Source organism: Pseudochaenichthys georgianus, chromosome 5 (assembly GCF_902827115.2).
Source record: "Pseudochaenichthys georgianus chromosome 5, fPseGeo1.2, whole genome shotgun sequence".
Lineage (NCBI taxonomy): Eukaryota > Metazoa > Chordata > Actinopteri > Perciformes > Channichthyidae > Pseudochaenichthys > Pseudochaenichthys georgianus.
In genome coordinates this window covers 45,805,047-45,831,068 of record NC_047507.1, presented here as the reverse complement: position 1 = coordinate 45,831,068, position 26,022 = coordinate 45,805,047, and the positions used below count along the sequence as shown (strand labels likewise).

General features: G+C 44.1%; 1 protein-coding gene across 1 annotated transcript in view; it reads left to right on the top strand.

Annotated features, from left to right (window-relative positions):
• cadpsa (Ca2+-dependent activator protein for secretion a) overlaps positions 1-26,022 on the top strand; it is a 252,895-nt gene that overhangs the window by 16,780 nt on the left and 210,093 nt on the right. The window contains exon 2 of the mRNA XM_034084138.2: positions 16,359-16,472. Within this exon, the coding sequence (XP_033940029.1) occupies positions 16,359-16,472 (114 nt within the window). The remainder of the gene's footprint in view (positions 1-16,358; positions 16,473-26,022) is intronic.

Here is a 26,022-nt window from a genome sequence, read left to right as displayed (position 1 = left end):
TTGTTATCACAACGTGACTTCACTATTATTTAACAACTCTTTTTATTGGGTTATTTTATTTGGGGTTAAGTACATTGTCAGAATAAGTGAGAAATTGATTTAACTTCTGTTCTATTTCGTCCCTACTGACCGCCAGAGGCGGTGCTTTAGCATTGGATATGTCCATCGCAGGCATGCGCAGTTCGAGTACCTAATAACAACAAAGTCACCTGTGATCCACGTCACGTGATGTCAGGGATCCAGCTGTGCGCTCTCCTGCCCGTCTGCACGCAGGGAGCTGCTGTTCCCCCTCAGGAGCCAAGCCTGGAGAGGTTGGCCCAGAGTGGGTAACGCCCCTACCCTGCTTCCTGAGACAGCGCTCCCCAGACCTGAGGAATAGCCCAGGGCTGGCCCACCATCATCCGTGTTACCCCGTGTACCACGGCACCAGACGGCGATCTGGGGCCACTAGGATGACTGACAGCTGCTCCCGCCTCACCCTATCCAGAAGGGGGGGGATAAGGTGCAGCGGTGGAAAGGCGTAAAGCAGCTTCCTTGGCCATGGCTCGTGTGCAAATGCGTCGACCCCCAAGGGCGGATTGTCCCACCGGGCCAGGGAGAACCACAGGGCACAGTGGCTGTTGCGCCGATTGGCGAACAGGTCCACCTCTGCTCTCCCGAACTCAGTCCAGAACTGCTTCACCACCTCCGGGTGAAGCCTCCACTCGTCTGGCAGGGGTCCGCCTCTTGACATGAGGTCGGCCCCCCCGTTCTCCCGTCCCGGGATGTGCAGGGCCCTTAGAGACAACACAATCTGTGAAGCCCACAACCACAGGTTCTCTGCCGCTGTCAACAAGGCTATTGAGCGGACTCCGCCCTGCCTGTTGATGTACGACATGTGTGTGGTTGTCGCTCCTCACTAGCACATGTTTGCCCTGTATTAAGGGTGTGAAGTGCTGTAGGACCAGCATCAGTGCTTGCAGCTCCAGGAGGTTGCTGTGCCGAGCCTCTGTCAGAGGCCAGCAACCACCTACAGCTCTCTCTAGGCACGTCCCCCCCATCCTGTCACTGAAGTGTCTGTGGAGACTGTGATATAGGAGGTCACTTGCCCCAGTGGAGCTCCCCTCCGCAGATTCTCTGGGGACCCCCAGAATCGGAGGTTGCTCTCTACTGAGGGGGGGATGATCACCAGACGTTGTTTGTGTCTTGAGATCTAGCCGAAGGCCGGTAAGCCACCTCTGTATGCGACGTGCATGCAGAAGTCCGAGTGGCACTACGGAGTGAGCAGCCATCATGAGACCCAAAGTCTGCATGATGATCAAAGCTGTCACCGTCGCCCCCTGACGCAGCCTGCAGACTGCCCGCAGCAGGGATGCCTGTCTGCTTTCTGTCAGGGTGGCACGCAGTCTGCCTGCATCGAGCATCACCCCCAGATATTCTACCTGCTGGTGAGGTATGGGGGAGCTCTTCTTCCAATTGACCGCAACTCTTTTTCAACCCAACTTGGTTAGGTGTAGGATCAATTGGGCTGTGTGAAACATTCCCTGGACCTGGCCATGACTATGAGGTCTCCCAGATCAAAGAACACCCTCATGTCATGGTCCCACAGCGGTTGCAGCGCCGTAGCGTGTGTGGGGATAGGGAGTAGCTGAACGTCAGTCTGTTGTACTCGTAGGCTACCCCCTGGAAGGCAAAACGCAAATACTTTCTGTGTTTTGGAGCAATTTCGCCATGAAAGTAAGCGTTCTTCAGATCGATGGTTGTGAACCAATCGCCTGACTGCACCAGTCCCAGTAACTGTTTCATAGTTAACATATGGAACGTCTTGCATGCAATGTGCTGGTGCAGGCATTTGAAGATCCAGAATGGGCCTGAATTCTCCTGTCTTCTTGGGAACCAGGAAGTACAGGGAATAGTGCTCCTTCTCTCTGACTTGAGAGTGCACATGCCGAGAGGAAACCTATCTCCTCCTGGGATGACATATTTGCCTCTCTCATGCCTCTGAACGGAGGAGGGATGCTGCAAAACTGGAGTGAATAACCCAGTCTCAGTGTCCTGTCCGTCCGCCCTGTTAATACACTACTGATTTTCCATTCCCCATAACATTGTGTTAGGGGATGTGCAATCAGCTGCGGAGCCGCAGCTATGAGGCTGTGGTACTCTCTGGTGGCCCACTCCGCCGCCAAACCCTCCATAAAAGGAAGTTTGACCCATGGGGGGCTGACACAGAAAGGGCCGTTTTTCTATAATGCAGTTTCCACTCAGAGAACAAAATGGCCGATTTTTCACTGAGGTCCCTGAACACACCACGTCAAGCACCAGAGCGCGCACTCCGCCATAATGCTGTTTTCTCTCATGCCCCTTTCACGCCAGCGCTTTTTCAGCTCCGGCTCGGAGCTGGAGCCTGAAAAGCACCGTTTTTTCCTCTTCACACCGCAGCGGCGCCGGCTCTTAGCTCCGGAATCGGGTTCACTTCCAGCTCCAAAAAATTGTCGGTCCAGAGGCAAGAGCTTCGGAGCTAAGAGCTGGCGTCGCTTACGTCTCTCTTACGTCGAGGCGTGCAGGAAACTAAACCCACCTCCCCTGAACATGTATCGACTGTCATGCCTGCTTACAAGCAATAGTGCCTATAAACACACTTTATAAAGTCAGGCAACACTAACCAGGCTTCGTGTGATTCTGTTTAGTTGTACCTTACTTTGACCATCCGTTCACTGTTATCGATCATTGTGGAGAGAGGCAGACGTGTTGTTTTGTATTATTGCAACTATCGGATGCAAGTAGTCAGTTTAGCTTCGGTTGATATGCCAACATCACCCGTTTGATACCAGAGAAACTTTCATAACAGTGTTAATTCAGACTGACACACATTCACTTAGGCTAAGGGGAACTGGGGATATGCATCAGCTGCTTGTGTGAGTCGGACAGTGAATACTTTAGAGCGGCCGCTGCAGTGTGAGCTAACCGGGAGCTAACGGGAGAATAAACTCCAGTGGAAGAGCAGCACTGCAGCGGTCGGTAAATGCTGCAGAAACACATTAATAAACATTATAAAACGGACAAGTCAAATCAAGCAATCTGATTGGTTCTTAGCCGTGATATACTGAGCGTATACCACGGGTAGAATTGTAAGTTACTTTTCACATCAAGTCAGTATCACTCCGCGTCTGAGAAAAACAGTATACCGTTGGGCTGAAAAGCAAACTGCTTTTCATACTGGAACAAGAAAGCAGCGGAGAAGTAACGGGGCAGAAACCCTCCTTTTTACGCAGCGGTCCAGACATAGACATCAAACGGAAAAACATACAGTGGGCAGTTCCTTTGGCATTAGGGCAGGGATATCTAGATACTTTCCATGGTTTGACAATGAGTTGTGCTACTTTTAAAGCAAGCAACGATGTTTTCAAATCTGTAATCAAAGAGGTCCGCAAAAACACTATCGGCCAATCAGATTGCTTGATTTGACTTGTCAGTTTTATAAATATATTTACATTTCTTCCGTTACGGAACAAACTTACAAAGCATAAGATGGAAACATTTAAGATTAACTTGGACCTCCGGGGGGGTCTTACTATGGAGGAGTGGATTGAGCAGTGCCTATCTCCAGAAAAAAAGCACCTAAACGACGACATGCAGAGCTACGTGAAGAGCAGGTAGACCAACTGAAAAAGTAGCACCATTCAAAAGCTTTCTGATGCGGGTCTTGAAACAAAGCAGAGAAATTATGACCGTTAGTGGCCACAGGTGCGAAAGCTCTCTCGAGGAGAGCTACTGTAAGCCGAATCTCGGGGACCGGAGAAAGTGGAGCAATATTCTCACCACGCCGAGCAACAGCCTAGAACAACCTCAACAAGTAACCACGTAAGCCATGCTACTGATGCTGGATAGGTTTTCAGTGGCTGCACAATAAACGGCAACATACAAATGAATGTAAATAAATAGCCAAATAATGGATCAACGCTCTCTGTCTAATATGTTCGCTAGCTGTTAGTGTTGTTGCATAGCAACCACGTCGCACTATGTTTCGCGCAGAAGGCAACGGAGGGACTATTTTATTTTGAACATCATTATTTACGAATAAAAACTATTTAAATTAGAGTGTGTATTTTTTTCCCATATTGCCACACTTGGTAACCGTTTTATAAAAGCAATAGCTCACTTCAGGCCGTGATATGTGCTCATTATATCACAGCTAAGGGAGTTGTCGACCCTCCGCTTCGCGTCGGGCCGAACCACGCCCCTTAGCTGTGATATAATGAGCATATACCACGGCCTGTCGGGAGCTATTGCTTAAATGAACCACGGCACTCTGGAGCAAAGTATAAGGTTGGAGAAGTCGTTATTCAATTTATTCTGGCTTCGTGTGATTAAAAGCAACACGATCATCGACCCGACGCAGTTCCCCGTTGTTGTTGTTGTTGTTGTGAGCGCCGTAATGGCTGCCGTTGGGGAGCAAATCAGCGATGTAAACGGTGACGTCATGACGCAGCAGGGGCAGCTCTGCGGCGCCAGTGGGCGGTGTGAACAGAGCGGGAGCTGAAAAGGGAAACCGGAGCTGAACCAGAAAAGCTCCCTCTTGGAGCTAGAAACTGAAAAGTGCTGATGTGAAAGGCGCATCAGAGAGAAAGAGGCATTAATCTGAGCTTCTTCTGTCCATGAACGCACCGCGGCCCGCTCTGGGGGGGGGGGTCGTCATAATGCCGTCTCTTTGAAACGGACATTATGGGGAAATGTTGAATGTGGAGAGAGATGACTCTTACTCTGGGATAAATGCCATAGTTTTTACTAAATGCATTTTTCACACACACATCACTCTAGACTAGGGTTACGAATACATAACCACCGTCATGCAACAGGGCCTCTTTTCGACTTCCTGTTGAAAGGAAACCTATCTCCTCACAGGATGATAGATTTGACTCTCTATTGCCCCTGAAGGGAGGAGGGACGCTGCAAAGCTTGAGTGAGTAACCCAGTCTCGGTGTCCTGCCCCTCTACTCTGTCAGTACACAGCTTTTGTGGGACTTCCATTCCCCACAAAACTGTGTTCAGGGGACATGCCAGCAGCTGTGGAGCCAAAGCTAAGAAGCTGTAGTATTCTCCGCTGCCAAACCTTTCCATAAGAAGGGAGTTTTTGGCATGGGGGCTGACACAGAAATGGGCCGATTTTCTACTGAAGTCCTTGAACGCACCGCGGCACGCTCCCGTGGGGCCGCGGCTCTGTCCTAATGCCGTTACTTTGAAACGGACACTATGGTGAAAAGTGGAAATGTGGAGAGAGATGACTCTTACTCTGGGATAAATGCAATCGTTTTCACCAACCCAGTCTCACAAAAAAACGTGTAATAACTACGTTGGTCCACAACGTAGGACATAGTATTTCTACGAAAACGCCTCTGAAATTGTAAAATGCCTACGTTTTTTTTCACCATTCATTCCAATGGCTGGCGTCTATGTCACGTGATCTTCACATTTCTCCCTGCAGAAAAAAAAAAAAAACATGGCCGAACTTCGTTTTATTCTCGGTGTAAAATGCCTATTTAAAGTTACTTTGGCCATTAAAATGCGTTTTGGTGTCATTTGATGCGAGAAATATGAGTTGTTATTTCAGATTATGTGTGCAGTGGATGCACATGATCTTTAGTTTGCTAGTTATTACGAAGATTACTTCAGGAAATGGTGTCTATACAACGTTTTCATTGTTACCAAGGTGGTTGCTAGGGACGCTGCTATCGATATTATTTCTGTTATGTTGTGTAACTGTTTAACGGTGTTATCTTTATTGCTACCCCCTTCCCCGTCAAAGTGTAGTGTTGGTCCACAGCGCAAACGTATTAGTTTAACAAAATCCGCATCTAAAATGGTGCAGAAACGTTATTTTCCCCTGTACAATTCCAGTCTCACATCTCACAGCACATCGTCATTAACAAATACCGGAAACAGACCGAAAACACTTTATTCCGAGTGTACTTGCTTTTCTCTTTGAAAGTCATCACATAACGGCATTGTAATACACGGTTCGGCTGCATTAAATATTACATATCTGCCGTAGTTCTGTATTTATAGAGCCCTGATGAGAAGACTTCTAGACAAACATGAGGAACTGCCGCCAACACTGGAAACGTGACGTGGATCATAAATATATCGGCCATTAAACAACATTTTACATTTCTTTTCACACAATGCGTCTCCTTGCAGTATCAACACTAATTCGGCGGACTTTTATATTTGATCCAATTGGTAGATAGGCTGTATTTACACCATAAAGGTGCACAGCTGATATAAAGGGACACCTAGTGGTTAAAGCATGTTATTGAATTTCATTATTTTTATTATTAGATATTAATAGAATCCCTATAAAGTATGTTCATTACTCGTTATTCTCTACTAATAGTTAAGTAAAGACTGTATATAATGACTATTTTGCACATCCCTTTCAAGATTTCAAGATTTTCTAAGGTTTATTGACATATCATATAGGCCTACACAACTGTGGTGTAGTTATGCAATGAATGAAAAACTTGGGTCGCAGGTTCCTCAACAGTGCATTACAAGACATCTATCAATATTTGTGCATACCTCCAGCAATGTTAACTATGTTGAAGCACTTATTTTAACTGATATTATACATATGTATTATACTCTTATAAGATGTATGTAGATAGTATAAGAAATGTGCAGAATATGACAATTTAATGGTGGAGGTACACATATTGAAAGATGTCTTGTGATGCACTGTTGAGGAACCTGTGACCAAAGTTTTTCATCTCCAACCTTGTCAGGTATTGAACAATCAATAAATAAAGAACACAGAATTATTAAATATAAAACACAGAATTTGTGTGATTATACTAAATGATTTACAAATAAACACCACTGCATATTTACAACTGTTACACATGCTGATGTAACGCAAATGTTTCCAACTTGGGATCAATAAAGTATATCTTATCTTAAGCTGATCGATGGCTACTGCCATATTTGCACAATGTGCCTCTGAACCTTGACAAGTGCATGTTTCAGGTTATCAATGAACAACAGGAGGGGTCACAGACATAAGACCAGCTGTTAAATAAAGCTCTTCTGACCTTAGCTGTCATGTGTATATATATTAATGCTGCCCATTATGGGCACAAGCAATTTTCACCCATTTATTAATTATATGTTTTACATTTGAGTGTTTCCTATCCCTTAAACCTCCAGGGATGTACACAGTTTAATACTGGCAACTTCTTATTATGGGAAATATGAAAACGTCTTTTAAAACTACAACTCCCAGTAGAGACGTGCCATAGATAGAGAACATGTTGCGAAACACACAATAGCCAGCATGTGTAGTTCTGGGGACGGGGTGGGGGAGGGGGGACGCGGTGGACCCGTTCAAATCCAGTTTTGGACAGTCTGCCGTGGTTCCATCCCATTTCAAGTGCTGTTCGACGCTCTGCACACTCTCCAATCACAGAGCTTGAGGACTATCACGGGGTTTGTCAAGCGAAGCGGAGAGAATACTTACTTCCGGGTGTAATATTCTGTAAAGCAAATGAGCTGCTCCGACCCTCGGTCCTGACGGACTCCAACTTGTGTTTATTAATCAAACAAATAAATAAACACAAGGATAATTATTTGTTATTGTTGAGTAAATGGAGAATTGCACAGGGGAAAATAACATATCTATTGTGGTGATTGACATTATTCACCCACGCATCTATGGGTTAGGGTATTGTTCTGCACGGACATTTTAGTGAGCCGGACTTCCTGTCTCCGCCGGTCTTCGCTTCCCGAGCATGAAGCTGTTTACATGTGTTTTGAGATGCTAAATAAAAGTCTAGCTTGTACCTTTGATACCCCGCCTCCGACTCCCATCTCTCGGCACCACACTATGCCACAATTTTAGATGCGGATTTTGTTAAACTAATACGTTTGCACTGTGGACCAACACTATACATTGACGGGGAAGGGGGTAGCAATAAAGATAACACCATTTTACCCAACATAACAGAAATAATATCGATAGCAGCGTCCCTAGCAACCACCTTGGTAACAATGAAAACGTTGTATAGACACAATTTCTTGAAGTAATCTTCGTAATAACTAGCAAACTAAAGATCATGTACATCCACTGTACACATAATCTGAAATAACAACTCATATTTCTCGCATCAAATGACATCAAAGGGCATTTTAATCGCCAAACTAACCTTAAAATAGGCATTTTCCACCGAGAATAAAACGAATGTCGGCCATGTTTTTTTTTTCTGCAGGGAGAAATGTGAAGATCAGGTGACATAGACGCCAGCCATTGGAATGAATGGTGAAAAAAAACGTAGGCATTTTACAATTTCAGAGGCGTTTTCGTAGAAATACTACGTCCTACGTTGTGGACCAACGTAGTTATTACACGTTTTTTTTATGAGACTGGGTTGTTTTCACTGAATGCGTTTCTCACACACACATCACTCTCTCTTGTTAATACGTTAATAACAACACTCTCTGAGTGTTGTTATTAACGTCAACAGGCTTTTTTTATCTTTGGATTTTTTTACATTTATATGCAACAATAAATATTTTTGTGTGCATTAAAAAATATTTTTGTGGAGAGTCATTTATATATAAATCCCGAAATACATTTGTGAATCCTTGTTTGCATTTATTAATATTGAGACTGATCTGACTCCATACATCCTAGGCTATGCTCACTTTCAAACTGTAAATCCACAATGCACCCTCAAATCATTGTAATTTATTTACACACAATGACAGAGAGTGTAGTCAAGTGCGTTAATTACAGCCCGGCGCCAACATATGATACACAATGCAAATATTATGTTTTAGAACTAGGGCTGTCAGTCGATTCAAATATTTAATCGCGATTAATCGCATGATTGTCCATAGTTAATCGCGATTAATCGCAAATTAATCACACATTTTTGATCTGTTCTAAATGTACCTTAGAGGAATAATTTTCAAGTTTTTAATACTCTTATCAACATATGAGTGGACAAATATGCTTTATGCTAATGTTTATTATCATTTGAACAATGACAAATATTCTCATGAATATTAAACACAACAACCTCTGAACATTACAAATATTCGCCTCATTTCAACCTGGAACTTCTCTCATACAATAATACAATACAAATGTGTGTGTGTGTGTGTGTGTGTGTGTGTGTGTGTGTGGGTGCACGTGCGTGCGTGTTGGAGCTATGTGCAACTCAAGGCATATGCTCAAACGGGACGCTGCTATCATGTTGCGCACTATCCGTGATGAGTGTGCTGACTTCTCCTACAATGTCCCACTGTCTGGCTTCCTGCTTAAAGTCAAGTGCTCGGCGCAGTTGTGGCGAAATGTCGCTCCTCTGTTTTCATTTAAACAGCTCCTTATATCCGTTAGCGCAGCTAGCTAGCACCAGATGCTAACAACAACAATGCACGTAAGGTCTCTCTCTCGCTTGCTCGGGCCACACATACACACACCCTCCCGGTCCTCCCGATGGCCAGTCGGTGCCTGCCGGTGAGCGTGGAAGTGTGGTCTGCCACAAGCGGGCGGCAGGAGCGGGGCTGTCAGCATCAGCGTGTAGATGGTATTTTAAACTCGATGCGCTCTGAAACTACGGGGCGGCCGAGGAAAAAAAATACACCTGCGTTAATCGCGTTAAAATAATTAGTGGCGTTAATTTTTTTATGCGTTAACGCGTTGTTAATTTGACAGCCCTATTTAGAACATAAACTCAAGGTTTAGTATCCAGAATACCGGAAATCTATTTTTGTTTTCGTGGGGGAGGACCCCCACCCGTTAAAAATGTCCCCCCCCCACATTCATAAATTCATAAATTCAATTATTCATTTTTGTCCACTTTGTTGTTCAGATATATCACATGTTTGTAACTACATGAAACATTAATTGAAACAAAACACGGTATAAACTGAGGAGTGACTCCCGTGAGGTTCATGTGTTTTCTTCACTCCGCTGGGAAACTGCTCTCATGTCAAGAAGCAACAGATCAGTGCATGCGCTGCATCGTCCAATCAGTGAGCGATACACAGTAAGGGGGCGGGGCGAGTGTCTGAGGATTTCATCGAAGGATGGTCTGGTGGTTCCTCGATTATCACTCCTCCGTTATCGCTCCTTGATCCTCGGTCCTCCGGCACAAATAAAAGGCCACTGGAGAGGTTTCTCAATACTCTAATTTCCCCTCCTCGACTCGAATTCGGTGCCACTCGATGATGTAGTATGCTTGAAATAGTGGCTCTGGAGCAGCTTTACTCGACATTGAGAAACGGCCCGTTTGTGCTCTTTATTTTACAAGCAGTGAGGGCTCGACAGCATTTGTATCTTACATTAGCTAGCTAAATGAGTGAAGTAGCCTTGTGCCTTTTCTGTTAGCAAGCTCCGTAGTTATCAATAATTGATAATAATAATTGAAGTGAACCGTGTCCTTTTGTGTGTGTGTGTGGGGGGGTGACGGTTTGCAAAGTAACGTTATGATCACTTCGGTTGGATAAGTCAAATTCACTTGGTTAAAGAACATCCATAAGTTGTTCGAAGTAATCGTGGTTAATTTAGTTTTCAGATAATTTACTTCAGTAAAAGTAGACCATGCTACACTATACAAATACTCTACTCTGCATTTAAACATGTTAATGTTACTTTAGTAAAAGTATGCTAGTACCCAGGGGGCAAAGTCATTTTACAGACATGGAATGTTGTAAAAGGTTGTCCACCAGAAATGATATCTAGGACCTTCAAGGATCACAACCTGGGTGGACAACCCGGTCAACTAGCTACTGGAAAGCTACAGTGAGGGTCCAAACAATGCAACCCCTATATGAAAAAAAGTCAAATATTCTGGCTCGATCAGATGCCATCATTCTCTTTCTGATTGAATATCTCTGTGACAGTTCATAGTAAAGACAAACTGAGCCAACCTATTGAAAGAGCAGAAAATAAGCTTTCAGGTGATGCCTTGCTTAAGCCTGTTCTCAATAAGGCCACTAGATGGCGCTGTGCCTTTTTTGTCTCTCCAAAGCGAAATCCATTTCAAGCAATGCACTTGTGGTCCTCTGGATTGTTTGCCGTGTTCAAAATGGGTAAATATACTTAAAGATTATTTCTATATAACATATTGAAGGGTTTACATTAATATACACAAGGTTTGCTGCCGATGCTAAGTTGAATTGATTCAATGTTTACAGATTTTTCAGTTTACAGACTGGAAAGCTAAAGGCAGCAAAATTAAAAATGGCCGCCACTTTCTTTGCAAAACCCTTTAATTGAAGGTTTTATGTGTTATAAGTAGGGCTGTCAAACGATTAACATTTTTAATCAGATTAATCACAGCTTAAAAATTAATTAATCATGATTAATCACCATTCGAACTATGTCCAAAATATGCCATTTCTTTATGTATATTGTTGGGAATGGAAAGATAAATGAAAGAAGGCAGATATATCCATTTAACATACAGTATCTATGTTTATTATAACATTTTTCTGCATGTCAAAATGAAAGACAACCCACACACCTATCAATCATCAAACCGTGGGGTCTTAATTCATTACGTGTTGATTTCTATCAACGGGGGAGTACCTCAGGAAAGTCGACAGAAGGGGGGGGCTAGTGGAGTACTTCGTGACCACAGAGTGTGAACGTTGTGATCAGCTGTTTGAGCGCAGTTCTCCAGTGATGGGGGGAGTCTCCCTCCGCAGCCGGTTGGCGTAGTTTTGGCACAGTTCCGTCGTACAGACCGACGTTAACAGCAGCCTGTCTGTGCACACGGAGACCGACTCTGTCGTCCGGTGATCTAACCGCCTTCTGGAAAAGCTTCACAAGTACGTCGGTACGCAAATGCCCCTTTTACAACATTCCATGTCTGATTTCCTAAAAAAGTGGGTTTTGCCCCCTGGGTATAGTATAATCAGGAAAGTGTTAAAGTATTTCAAGTTGACACAAGTTATACTATCATATTATATCATTTGTTTTATTGTTATTACCGATGCAAGAGTTGGAGCTCATTTTGAACAATGAGCTAACTAATGATTACTTTCATAATGGTTTAATATGCTGACTATTTTCTACATTAATAGATGAAGGTCTGGTTTGTTCAAACTCTCAAAATAGTAGGACATGCTGTCATAATTACCCAGAGTCCGAAGTGACACCTTTACAATGTTAAAGCTGTTAGATCAATGTAGTGATGTACAAACTAAAATATTCAAGATAGTGTAGTAGGGGTGTAACGGTTCACAGAAGTCACGGTTCGGTTCATACCTCGGTTTGGGGGTCACGGTTAGGTACGGGTTCGGTACAACAAGGAAAAGCAAAAAAAAGTCCCAAATGCATTTTTTTTTAACAGTAGTGCAAGTGTTGGTATGAAAATAAGGAACTCTACCATTTTGAATCATTAACTGTATTACACAGTTAAAAACAAACCACAAACAGTTACACACACACTCAGATGGCCATATTATTTATAATGGCTGATGTCAAACAAAAAGGTTCAATAAGCTAAACTAAAGAATGTCTTGAAAATATTAAAATAAATAATAAGAAATTGTTTGAATCACGATCAATAAAAGGCAATACAGAACTGTCTAACATCTCCTGATGTCAAAATATAAAATAAATACAATGATAAATATATAACAAAATACAATCTGTACCTTTAGGAGCAATGTCTAACATATGTAATTAACTTGTGAGTGTGTGAGGCCATTATGCCTAAATAAAGGTACTCAAGCTTTACTCTATTTTCAAGTTTTTCTTCAAAAAGATGAGTTTGTCTACGTTGTCAGCAGTGAGGGCAGATCTGTTGGCGGTAACTATGTCACCTGCCGTCGAGAAAACCCTCTCGCTGGGGACTGAGACTGACTCGGATGTGATTGAGCATGTTTGACGTGTTACCACTAGCATACCGCATCGCTGTCGAACAACGCCGACACACCGTCTTCGTCCGATCCACAACTCGCACCCCATCATTGTTGTAGTCCACAGGGAACACGAAATGATCCCACACAGCTGATTTAAAAGAAGCAGGTGGGTCTTCTAGCTCCTGTGTGTTGTGTGAACTCGCCATAGCTAACTTTTCTTCTTCATGTATTGTGTTCGTTTTGTTGTGTTGTGTTTTGTTCTTCATTTGTTATTTACGGCGGCTGGCTTTTATGCGCAATACCGCCCCCTGGATTATATATAGTGTAATACTGCCCTGAGTTACAGACTTTTTTCCCAGTCGTAAAAAAAGGCGTATTCGCCGTGTGACTATATGTGCCGAACCGTGACGTCCGAACCGTGATGTCCGAACCGTGATGGTACGGGACGAATACGGATACCGTTACACCCCTATAGTGTAGTGGAAAAGAGATAATGTTTTAAAAACATGTTACTAAAACAAAATCTCTTGTTTTGGACTGACATTATTTTTAATACTTTCTGCTGACACTAGGTGGGGCTGTGCCTAGTGTAATTTTTGTGTACTTTCGGGTTAATAATGTGGCCTTTTTGGCAGTTTAACTAAAGGTGTGCGGCTGCTGCTGTGAGGAAATATCAGCCTGAAATTACAATGGGCTTTAATGGAGGCATGTTGAACGTTGTTGTCACTTCATGCCCTCAAGAGGCATTTTGTTTAATTATTTTTGGTTAATTATTTGTAATTTTTCAAGCTACGAGATGTTTTCCTACGTTTGTCATGATAAATTATGTCTCAGGAATGTAGGGTTTGGGAATTATGGCAGTTTAAAATGTGAAGAAAACCTCTAAAACAAGGTCTGAACAATGTTTAATATCTCTAAAAGTAAGAATCAGATTTAAAAGTTGTTTTACACGAATAATGTCAGAAAGATGTGTAACATTTTAAAGTTGGAATGAGGTTTCTGAGTGAAAGTATGAATGAACAGTTAGCAGTTGAATCGCAAGAAGATTTGTTGAAGTCTGAAGATTTCCTCCATTGACTTCAATGTTAAAGGTCCCATGTCATGCTTTCCCGGTTCTTACCCGTCCCCTTGTGTGTTAGGAAGGTTTTTATGCATGTAAACGGTCTGCAGAGTCAAAACCCTCAAAGTACACCATGTAGCGAGTAAAACTCTAACACAGAAAATACCTCCCCAAAACGCCTCGTTGGAGATACGTCATTGTCCATTTGATTCTTCCGCGTACGCATGATATCAACCGTACCCGGAACGAAATGGACCAATCCGCGGAGCCGTTATGTTAAGCCCCCGCTGATTGTTCCAAATTGACCAATCCACGGACTTCCTCACACACTCTGTGCATGCAGCTCTGCTGATCTCTCCTCCCTGGCTGCATGCTGATAACAGACAGTTGGGATCGCGGCGAAATTCTCTCTGCAGAGTGCAGACCCATTCTCACAGCGTTTATCAACCTTTTTCTTACTCACTATCAAGCCACACTTATTGTTTTTACTTCGGCTGTGACTTTGTGTGTGCTCAGGATGAGTTTGGCTGTGTTTGGCTGTGTATCGCTAAACAAGGAAACGACACCTCTACGGAGCTCAGCGCGATTCACAACGTCCCGACCAATCAGAGCACACTGTGCTCACAGGGAGGGTGGGGGCTGGAGCTATTGGAGCTACAACCAGTGTTGCCAACTTGGCGACTTTGTCGTTAAATTCGGCAGCTTTCCAGTATATTGGTAACATTTCACATTTGAAATAAATAAATACATTTAAGTTTTCCGCACTCTCGCGGGAATATATCCGCAATGGAACGAGCTTAAGTTTAACTTTATATTGCATGATAAAGCCCAGGGCAACACCTTCGTCACACATGTTGTCACTTGTTTATACCATTTTCAGGCGATTTATAATCTGTTCTAGAAAAACGATGTGTTTTGCACTTTGAATTTCCTTGTGTTGAAAAGTGCTATATAAATAAACTTGCCTTGGGATATTTGTGGAGTTAGGTGGTCCGCGAGTGTTTTTTGTATTGGTTAAGTGGTCCTTGGTATGAAAAAGTTTGAGAAACACTGGACTAGAGGAGACAGCCACACTCTCCCACGTCGAGACAGCTTCAGTCACTTAATCACCTCGTCCACTGTGTGTGTGCCTCTCTGTGACAAGCTAAACATCCACGTAGGTCATCATGTCACAGTCTAAACTGTATTCACAAAAGTACATAAAGTAGTGGGAATCAAACCCTGAGTTTAAAGGATGGTTGAAGCCATTTATTGGAGATGAAAAACGGGCATACTATACTGCCTTTATTGTAAGGGAGATTTCTACTAAAACTATTTCTATACTTTCTACTTTTTCTAAGAGAGACATTTCTGATCTACTGTTGTCTGGATTTACTCTGGTGGTTTCAAGTTTTGATCCTTGAAGGGGGTGGAACGTTATTTTACCGCCATTACATGATATGCAAATTAGGCGATGACGTCATTTAGGGACTTCTGGCGACTTTTCGGACAGCCAATAGCTACTTTCCTTACTATGGAGTTGGCAACACTGGCTACAACGAGCCGTTAAAGGCAGAGAGTGAAATTCAGTGAATACACGTAGTTTACAGAGATGCTGTATGAGAAACCAATGTGAGTTTGGAAAATTGCACAATATTAATCTATTCTCTATTCTCAACAATGGAATTATGATCAGTGGGAATGGCCATGACATGGGACCTTTAAAAATGTGATGTATTATGGGATGTATCTTTGGAATTATGAAAGTTATGAATGAGAAAAGTAATAGCCATCGATTCCCGACCGAGCTGAACGTTTTGATGTTTGAACGGAGTTTCTGCGATGTTCAATGCGGGAGAAGAAGAGGGCCAAAAAAAGTCGACGGAATAATAATAACTTTTCGTGCGTAGAATAACAGTTAGTGCAAAGCATTGACTACGCTATTCATCGTCCTTAAATTTCATTGAATCGTTTATTCTTCTTGGACATTTTCTTCCAAGATTTGATATTATTAATAATACTTTTGAAAGATATAGATGTTGTCACAGTGCACATCAGCACCCTGTCACTCTATGGAATCTTTGGAACATACAGCATAGGTTAGACGGAGGTTTGCAAAAGTTCACAGGCATCTTATTTTGACAAGGGATTGCAGTGAGAGATTCATTCTACTACATATTGAGCAAGAATATTTACTGTTAGAATTAGATAACAAAGCAGCATGTGACTGCCCCTACATCTGACAGTCTGTGATTACTTTAGGAGTCTTGGCATATATGAACTTTAAAAAATGGTTCCACCTATTAAACTGCAGAATTGGTTGTTGTTAAAAATGCATTGGTATTCCGATGTGTTTCAGTGTTTAGGAAATGATATTAATAAGAGCGGCAACATCATCTTTAGCGCCACACCACAAGGAAATAGTGTTTTAGTGGTGGTTTAAAAATGATAATATATTTTTTGTTTCCTTCAGATCAGTAAGCTGCAGCTGCAGACGGTCAAAGAGCGTTTCCAGGCCTTCCTCAACGGAGACACCCAGATCGTGGCGGACGAAGCCTTCATCAACGCCGTCCAGAGCTACTATGACGTGAGTCGATTATCTGTTACCTTCTGTCTACCTGTATACTGGGGAAATGGATAGAATATAATCGTTTAATGTCATTATATATGTACAATGAGATAAATAAATGCTTCTCCCTTTCAAAAGGTGCCATCAAAACAAAACACACCACAACATAAGACAACAAATACACGCAGCATACATACTTAGGAATAAGGAATAAAGTGCATTAATTATTTCCAGGGGTATACAAATAAAATCTATAATGTAATAAATAATAATAGTAGATATGTATTTATAATAATAATAATAATAATAATAATGATATACATGTGTGTATATATATATATTAGGGCTGTCAGTCGATTAAAATATTTAATCGCGATTAATCGCAAATTAATCGCACATTTTTAATATGTTCTAAATGTACCTTAGAGGAATATTTTTCAAGTTTGTAAAACTCTTATCAACATATGAGTGGACAAATATGCGTTATATGTGTGTTTATTATCATTTGAACAATGACAAATATTCTCATGAATATTAAACACAACAACCTCTGAACATTACAAACATTCGCCTCAATTCAACCTGGAACCTCTCATACAATAATACAATACAAAGTGTGTGTGTGTGTTTGTGTGTGTGTGTGTGTGTGTGTGTGTGTGTGTGTGTGTGTGTGTGTGTCTGATCGTTGGAGCTATGTGCAACTCAAGGCATATGCTCGAACGGGAGCTGCCTGGACGCTGCAATCATGTTGCTGCAATCATGTTGCAATGATGAGTGTGCTGACTGTTCCTACAATGTCCCGCTGTCTGCTTCCTGCATCAAGTCAAGTGCTCGGTGCAGTTGTGGCGAAATGTCGCTCCTCTGTTTTCATTTAAACAGCTCCTTATATCCGTTAGCGCAGCTAGCTAGCACCAGATGCTAACAACAACAATGCACGTAAGGTCTCTTTCGCTCGCTCGCGCCACACATACACACACCCTCCCGGTCCTCCCGATGGCCAGTCGGTGCCTGCCGGTGAGCGTGGAAGTGTGGTCTGCCACAAGCAGGCGGCAGGAGCGGGGCTGTCAGCAGCATCAGTTTGTAGATGGTATTTTAAACTCGATGCGCTCTGGAACTACGGGGCGGCCGAGGACAAAAAATACACATGCGTTAATCGCGTTAAAATAATTAGTGGCGTTAATTTTTTTTTTCGTTAACGCGTTATTAACGCGTTAACTTGACAGCCCTAATATATATATACAGAGTCACATTTATTTCACATGCAGGATGATTAAGAGGTATGACTTTCAGGCAGAGATGGAGTACTCGAGTCCTGGACTCGGACTCGAGTCGGACTTGAGTGCCGATTTTCGGGACTCGTGACTTGACTCGGACTCGCGCACTGATTGACGCGACTCGGACTTGGACTCGTGAATTCTCGCACAGGATGACTTGGACTCGGACTCGTGAATCCCCCCCCCCCCCCACGATGACTCGGACTCGACTCGTACATTGACGCTCCGACTTGGACTCGAGCACATTTTCTCTGGAGTCTGATGTCCTCTATCCTGTATGGCGAGTTCACGTACTGGGCCCCACTGTTCCAGTCTAGAGATGTCTACAGACACACCCCGCATCTTGCTGTATGCTTTCACACATTCTGCTTCCACATTGGAAAAGAGCAGCGCAAAATGCTCGTTATGTGAAAACAATATAGAAGAGAAGGCTCCGTAACACATTACTCTAAGGATCGAGTTCAGACATATAGGCTGTCTTGAACACTATCATCAGAGTAACGTGATCTAATCAATAACACGAAAGCACATGGCTACTTAACATGCATAATGACATCATTTTGCATGCTAAGTAGCCATGTGCTTTCTGGGGCTAAATCTTTATCGGTAAACTGATTTAACCCGTAAAAGTTCCTTCAAAATAAGAGTCCCAATCTTATTACTATCAAAATAAAAGTGCAAAACGAAAACTTTACCATAGGAAAATATTGGCATACAAATATAATCACTTCTCTAAAAGGTAACTCATTTTAAATATAGTTTATTTATATATAATAATAATATTAATATTAGAAATAAGCTTTATATTTGTATAGCACCTATTACAAGAATTGTAGCCAAACTCGCTTCACAGCAGTTGAATAGACAGGATAACAGCAATGTAGAGGAGCAGCTACATTTCAAAACATATATCCACGAAGATTAATACATGAAGACTTGTGACTCGGACTTGACTTGGACTCTTCTTAAGTGACTCGGAATTGGACTCGGACTCGAACACGGGTAATGATGACTCGGACTCGGACTCGACTTGGACACTCCTTGGGTGACTCGGACAGAGTGGTGACTCGAGGGTGACTTGGACTTGTGAATTGGTGACTTGACTACAACACTGCTTTCAGGTGTTAAAGGTCCCATGTCATGGCCATTTCTACTGATCATATTTCCATTATTGAGCTCTACTAGAATAGATTTAAATTGTTCAATGTTCCAAACTCACATTGGTTTCTCATACAGCATCTCTGTATAGTATGTGTATTCACTCTCTGTCCTACACGGCTTGTTGGAGTTCCTGCCCCCCCCCCCCCTCCCTGTGAGCCCAGTGTGCTCTGATTGGTCGGGACGTTGCAAGGCTCGTTGCTGCTCGCAGCTGCTGCGAGGAGCAGACAGGCTTCCGGGTCGGCGATACAGCGAGAACAAGCGAAACTCATCCTGAGCACACAAACACTCACAGCCGAAGTAAAAACAATAAGTGTGGCTTGATATTGAGTAAGAAAAAGGTTTATAACGCTGTGAGAATGGGTCTGCGGAGAGAATTTCTCCACCATCCCAACTCGTCTGTTACCAGCGTTCAGGGAGCTCTATGCAAGTCAATGGGGACTCCCTGTTAGTTAGCCAAGGGGTCCTGGGGTGTGAGGTGCTCCGTGGATTGGTCCATTTGGGCCAATTAGGGGCAGCACAGACAGGTATTTTCTGTGTTAGAGTTTTACTCGCTACAGGGTGTACTTTGAGGGTTTGTGACTCTGCAGATCATTTACATGCAGAAAAACCTACACAACACACAAGGGGACGGGTAATAACCGGAAAAGTGTCGCTGGTGTTTTATTTTATTTGGTTGTTTAGCCCCTCATGCTATAATCATGTGTATTTTCTCCATTCCTGTGTATGTGTCTTCTCGCAATTATCACTGGCCCCGTGTATCTCGTAATCGATATAACCGGCCTGCTCTCGTCTATCCCACATGCTCCACTGAGATCCAACATCTAGTTTCAGGCGGCCTGTGGAACTGCCAGTCAGCTGTTCCTAAGGCTGACTTCATCTCTGGCTACGCCTCCCTGCAGTCCCTGGATTTCCTTGCTCTCACTGAGACCTGGATTACTCCATCCAACACATCCACCCCAGCAGCTCTCTCCACAGCATATTCCTTCTCCCATACACCCAGACCCACTGGCAGAGGAGGTGGCACTGGTCTCCTGCTCTCTCCCAAATGGAGCTTTTCCCTCTTCAAGCTTCCTAACTTCACTCCTTCCACCTTTGAATTCCATGCCGTCACAGTGACCCATCCTATACAACTGACCATTGTTGTTCTCTACCGTCCACCAGGCGCCTTGGGGACTTCTTGGAGGAATTAGATCATCTCCTCTCACACATCCCTGAAACTGGCCCTCCCGCTGTACTTCTCGGAGACTTCAACCTCCAGATGGGGAAGATAGACGAACTAACATCTCTGTTAACCGCCTTTGCTTTCTCATTGTCTCCGTCCCCACCAACTCATAAAGCTGGCAATGTCCTCGATCTCATATTCTCAAGGAACTGCACTACTTCTAACCTCTCTGTAAACCCGCTCCACACCTCCGATCACTTCTTCATTTCATTCTCACTTTGAACCACTTTGAAAAAAAGGTTGATGATATTCGCTCTTCTTTTTCTGACTCACCTTTACTCACCGCTGGGTTACCAGACCCTCCTTCCACCCACACACTAACCTCCTTTTCCCTTCTCTCTCCAAGTGAGGTTCTTACCCTCATTACCTCTGCCCGCCCTACCACCTGTCCTCTGGACCCTATCCCTTCAAACCTACTTCAGACTATCGCTCCTGATATTCTACCGTTTCTCTCCCATTTCATCAACACTTCTCTAACTTCTGGTCACTTTCCAAACAGTCTGAAGGAGGCAAGAGTAAACCCTCTCCTAAAGAAACCCACTCTCAACCCGTCAGATGTTATAAACCACAGGCCTGTCTCTCTCCTCCCGTTCCTGTCTAAAACACTTGAACGCGCTGTCTTTAAACAACTCTCCTGTTATCTCCATCAGAACAACCTTCTGGATCCGCACCAGTCTGGTTTCAAGGCAGGTCACTCCACAGAAACTGCCCTCCTTGCTGTCACTGAGGAACTGCACACTGCTAAAGCAGCCTCCCTCTCCTCGGTCATCATCCTTTTGGACCTGTCTGCTGCATTCGACACGGTGAACCATCAGATCCTCCTTCGCTCTCTTCAAGAACTTGGAGTTTCAGGCTCTGCACTTTCCCTCCTCACCTCATACCTCAAAGACCGCACCTACAGGGTAACTTGGAGAGGGTCCGAGTCTGACCCTTGTCAATTAACTACAGGGGTCCCTCAGGGCTCTGTTCTTGGTCCCCTCCTCTTCTCCTTGTACACAAACTAACTCGGATCTGTCATTAGCCCGCATGGTTTTTCATACCACTGCTACGCTGACGACACCCAATTCATTCGGTCCTTTCCCCGCTCAGAGACCCAGGTCGTCGCACGCATCTCTGCTTGTCTAGCTGACATCTCTCAGTGGATGTCTGATCATCACCTCAAGCTCAACCTTGACAAGACTGAACTGCTTTTCCTTCCGGGAAAAGATTGTCCCACTCTTGACCTAACAATCAACATCGGCACCTCTGTTGTCTCCCCGACTCAGACTGCAAGGAATCTGGGTGTGATCCTAGATAACAACCTGTCCTTCACTGCAAACATCGCTGCTACAACCCGCTGCTGCAGATACACGCTTTACAACATCAGGAGGATGCGTCCCCAGCTGACCCAGAAAGCCACGCAGATTCTGGTCCAGGCTCTCGTCATCTCACGCCTAGACTACTGCAACTCCCTCCTGGCTGGTCTACCTGCCATCCGACCTCTGCAGCTCATCCAGAATGCAGCGGCTCGTCTGGTCTTCAACCTTCCTAAATGTTCCCACACCACTCCGCTCCTCCGCTCCCTCCACTGGCTTCCGGTAACTGCTAGAATCCACTTCAAGACAATGGTACTTGCGTACCATGCTGCGAATGGATCTGGCCCTTCCTACATCCAGGACATGGTTAAACCGTACACCCCAGCACGTGCACTCTGCTCTGCATCAGCCAAACGGCTCGCTGCACCCTCACTGCGAGGGGGACCCAAGTTCCCATCAGCAAAAACACGTGAGTTTGCTATCCTGGCTCCAAAATGGTGGAATGAGCTCCCCATTGACATCAGGACAGCAGATAGCTTACACACCTTCCGGTGCAGACTGAAAACTCATCTCTTTCGACTCCACTTCGAGCGATAGAACTATTAACAAAGCACGTATATACTAATAAAGGGCTGGCTTATCTAAAGCCAGTTGAGCAGCACTTGAAATGTTTTTGCTCTATGAAGCCTGATGTACTTATATGATTCTGTTTTCTTCAAGTTTGTATTTTGTTGGTCGAACGCACTTATTGTAAGTCGCTTTGGATAAAAGCGTCAGCTAAATGCAATGTAATAATGTAATAAAAGCATGACATGGGACCTTTAAGAGCAATGATGGCTCTTGGGAAAAAACTGTCTTTGAGTCTGTTTGTTTTGGATTGAATACGCCTGTAGCGCCTGCCGGAGGGCAGCAGGTTGAACAGGTGAATGCCGGGGTGTGAACTGTCCTTAACAATGTTTTGGGCTCTACTGAGGCAGCGGGAGGTGTAAATGTCCATCAGGGAGGGGAGAGGGCAGCCGATGATCCTCTGTGCTGCTTTTGCAACTCTCTGGAGCCTCATCCTGTCGGCCTCACCGCAGCTGGCGTACCACACTGTGATGCAGTATGTCAATAGGCTCTCGATGAAAGAGCGGTAGAAGGTCACCAGCAGCTTATGGCGCGTTTCCACTGCAGCGGGTAGCTCGCTTTAAGCGTGCAGAGCCGTGCAGTTGTTGGTTGCGTTTCCACTTGGCCTAGTACCGGCTAGCGGGTCCTAATTCACAGTTTTTCTGGCCCCATAAAATCGTGGTTCTAGGGCCAGGAACAACCAGGCTGAGTCGGGCTGAGTATGCTAAACTAGAGAGAGAATCGCTGGCAAGGGGGCTACAACTACAACAAGATGAACATATTTGACCGTGATTTAATTGTAATACACGTTTCAAAATGATGCCGAAGTAACAACATACTGATACCGGTTAGTAAAAACCATGAATTAACGCTTTGACAAGTCTGCAGACAGACGGCAGGCGAAAAACCCTTTTAGAATGCGTGTTTTCTAAATGGAGCTTGGCTAAGCTAACGTTATATATGCTCCGACCGTCCACACTCACAACAACGGCCTATACAGACTGTATTCGCCATGACACAGGCAGTCTGTGGTTTGTACTTGTTTAACTTTTGTCTAGTTTCTGAACAGATATGAGGAGCTGTGAGCTCTGAGTGCTAACAGCTAACGGCTGTGTTGTTTTTCTGGGGCTCTCATTGAAGATGACGTCACGGCTCCGCCTACACTGCGTTACTATAGTTACTACCCCAGTTCCTAAACTGTAATGGAAGCGCAGCATTAAAGTGAGCCGGGCCTAATAAGGCCTAACCAAACCGAGCGAGGCCGAGCGAGGCCTGCAGTGGAAACGCGCCATTAGTTAGACCCTCCAGAAAAACGCGGGCTAAAATCCTTGATTATGCGATCAAACATGCGGGGTTTTATGTGATTTTATGCGGTGAAATTGCGGGAAGTTGCGAAATATGCGGAAAGTTGCGAAATATGCGGAAAAAATAAATATTGGGCTGTCTTATTTATTTATTCTCTCTCACACACAACCTGCCACTAACGTTAAACCCCTTTACTATTCAATTAAACACATTCAATGTTTATTTATTGTAAAAGCAATTGGGCTATTTTAATCACACTCTCTCTCTCTCACACACACACACCCACCCACACACACACACACTTCTCCGCCTCATTCTGTTTTCATTTACTCGTTCGTTATCTGACCAGCTTCAGTCTTGCAGGCTTCTCACCTCGTTTCTTGTAGCCCTCGAAACGGTTTTGGAGGCCGATGCCTCGGTGAACGTGAGTTGTTTGGCTTTCTTGTCCGCAGCAGCAGAAAGCATTTTCGAATGTTTGAATGAATCAAAGTGGGTCGTCACCGTCGATGTTCTCTTATGCTCCAACACAGTTGCACGGGGTGCAGAATAGTTTCCCCACAGACATCGGGGTACTGCTTTGCCCGGTCTTTAGCAGAGATGTTCGTCGGTAAATGAGATGGATTAGATTTTTTCATCTTGGTGAAGAGAAACTCTCGTGTGAGCTCCACACGTTCACTCTACGGTGTTGTTTACCTTCTGTGATGCGCGAGCTGATGACGTCGCGCATCATCATCACTTCAGGTCAAGACGAGTTAACTTTTTTTTTTCTCAACTTTGTGTGGAAAAATGCGGGGATTATGCGGCCTTTTGATAAATATGCGGCTTTTTAAAAATATGCGCCATTTTGCTGATTATGCGATAATTTCTGCGATTGCAGAATCGCGTTTTTCTGGAGAGTCTAATTAGTGGCCAAGTTGTTCTTCCTGAGCACCCTCAGGAAGTGCAGACGCTGATGGGCCTTCTTGATGACAGCTGTGGTGTTGTCCTTCCAGGAAAGGTTGTTGGTGATGAGGACGCCGAGGAACTTGAAGGTGTGGACCCTCTCCACACACTCACTGTTAATGTCGAGGGGAGCGAGGTCGGTAGTATTGCTCCTGAAGTCTACGATGATCTCTTTGGTTTTCGTGGGGTTCAGTGCCAGGTTGTTCACTGAACACCACGCTGAGAGCTTCAGTACCTCACTCCTGTAGGCCGACTCGTCTCCTCCTGAGATGAGCCCCACCACAGTGGTGTCGTCAGCAAACTTCATGATGATGTTCTCTGGGTGGGCTGGACTGCAGTCGTGGGTGTAGAGTGAGTACAGGAGAGGGCTCAGCACACAGCCCTGAGGAGAGCCGGTGCTGAGAGTGCGGGTGGAGGAGTGATGGGGGCCAAGTCTCACACGCTGGGGGCGGTTAGTGATTGGGTTGAACGCTGAGCAATCTGACATAGCTCCCACGATGCTCCAGGTGGCTCAGTGCAGAGTGGAGAGCTATGGCGTCTTCAGTGGATCTATTTGCTCTGTAGGCAAACTGGTGTGGGGGGAAGGCAGGCCTTTATGTGATGTAACACCAGCCTCTCAAAACACTTCATGATCACAGGTGTGAGTGCAATGGGGCGGTAGTCATTAAGGCTGTCTGTGGTTGCTTTCTTAGGAACAGGGATGATAGTGGCAGTTTTAAGGCAATGTGGGATAACAGCGAGTTTCAGGGAGAGATTAAAAATGCTGGTGAAGACCTGTGAGAGCTGGTTGGCACACGCTCTGAGCACCTTCCCAGGTACTCCATCTGGACCAGCAGTGGAGTAGGCCTACTTCGTGACCACAGAGTGTGAACGTTGTGATCAGCTGTTTTAGCGCAGTTCTCCAGTGAGCCGCAGCCGGTTGGCGTAGTGTTGGCACAGTTCCGTTGTACAGACCGACGTTAACAGCAGCCCTGTCTGTGCACACGGAGACCGACTCTGTCGTCCGGTGATCTAACCGCCTTCTGGAAAAGCTTCACAAGTACGTCTGTACGCAAATGCCCTTTGTGACACAAGTGACGGTATGCATTTCAGACTACGCACATAACCTCCGTACCAGTTATGTGTTACCTGTACTACAGCAAAAGTATTCTCCGTCAGGACTTCCTGCAACAACACCACGCCGTTTCAAAGATGTTCTATTGAGAAGACGATCACTACGTGACAAAAGTTTTCAAAACTGTGGCTACTGAAATCAATCTTACTAACTGCTGTCTGTGCAATTTACTCCCCGCAAGTTGGCAGACTTTATTTTGCTTACTTTAACATCATTTCTCATGGTGGGGCTAAGCCATTTCTTGGTATGGGTGTAGCCTACCCCAGCCATACCCTGGCGCTGCCACTGGTGGCACGTATGGGGCGGGCCATTCTGCACATGCGTTAAATGCGTTAAATATTTTAACGCAATTAATTCTAAAAATTCATTACCGCCGTTAACGCGATAATTTTGACAGCACTAATTTAAATACATGCATTTTTATTAACATTATTAAACAAAAATACAGTCTGCTTTTGATTAATGTATTGCTTAAACAGCATTAATAAACTTTTACTGTTAGTTCTTTTTTTTATGAAATATCTTGGTTTACAGTTTACCTATACTTAAGTAAAAAACATCTTATTTGTATTTATTTTATATTCTTTTTATCTGCATTGCATTTGATATTGAGTTAATCCAAAAGTGATGAAAAAAGTAACCAGGTTAC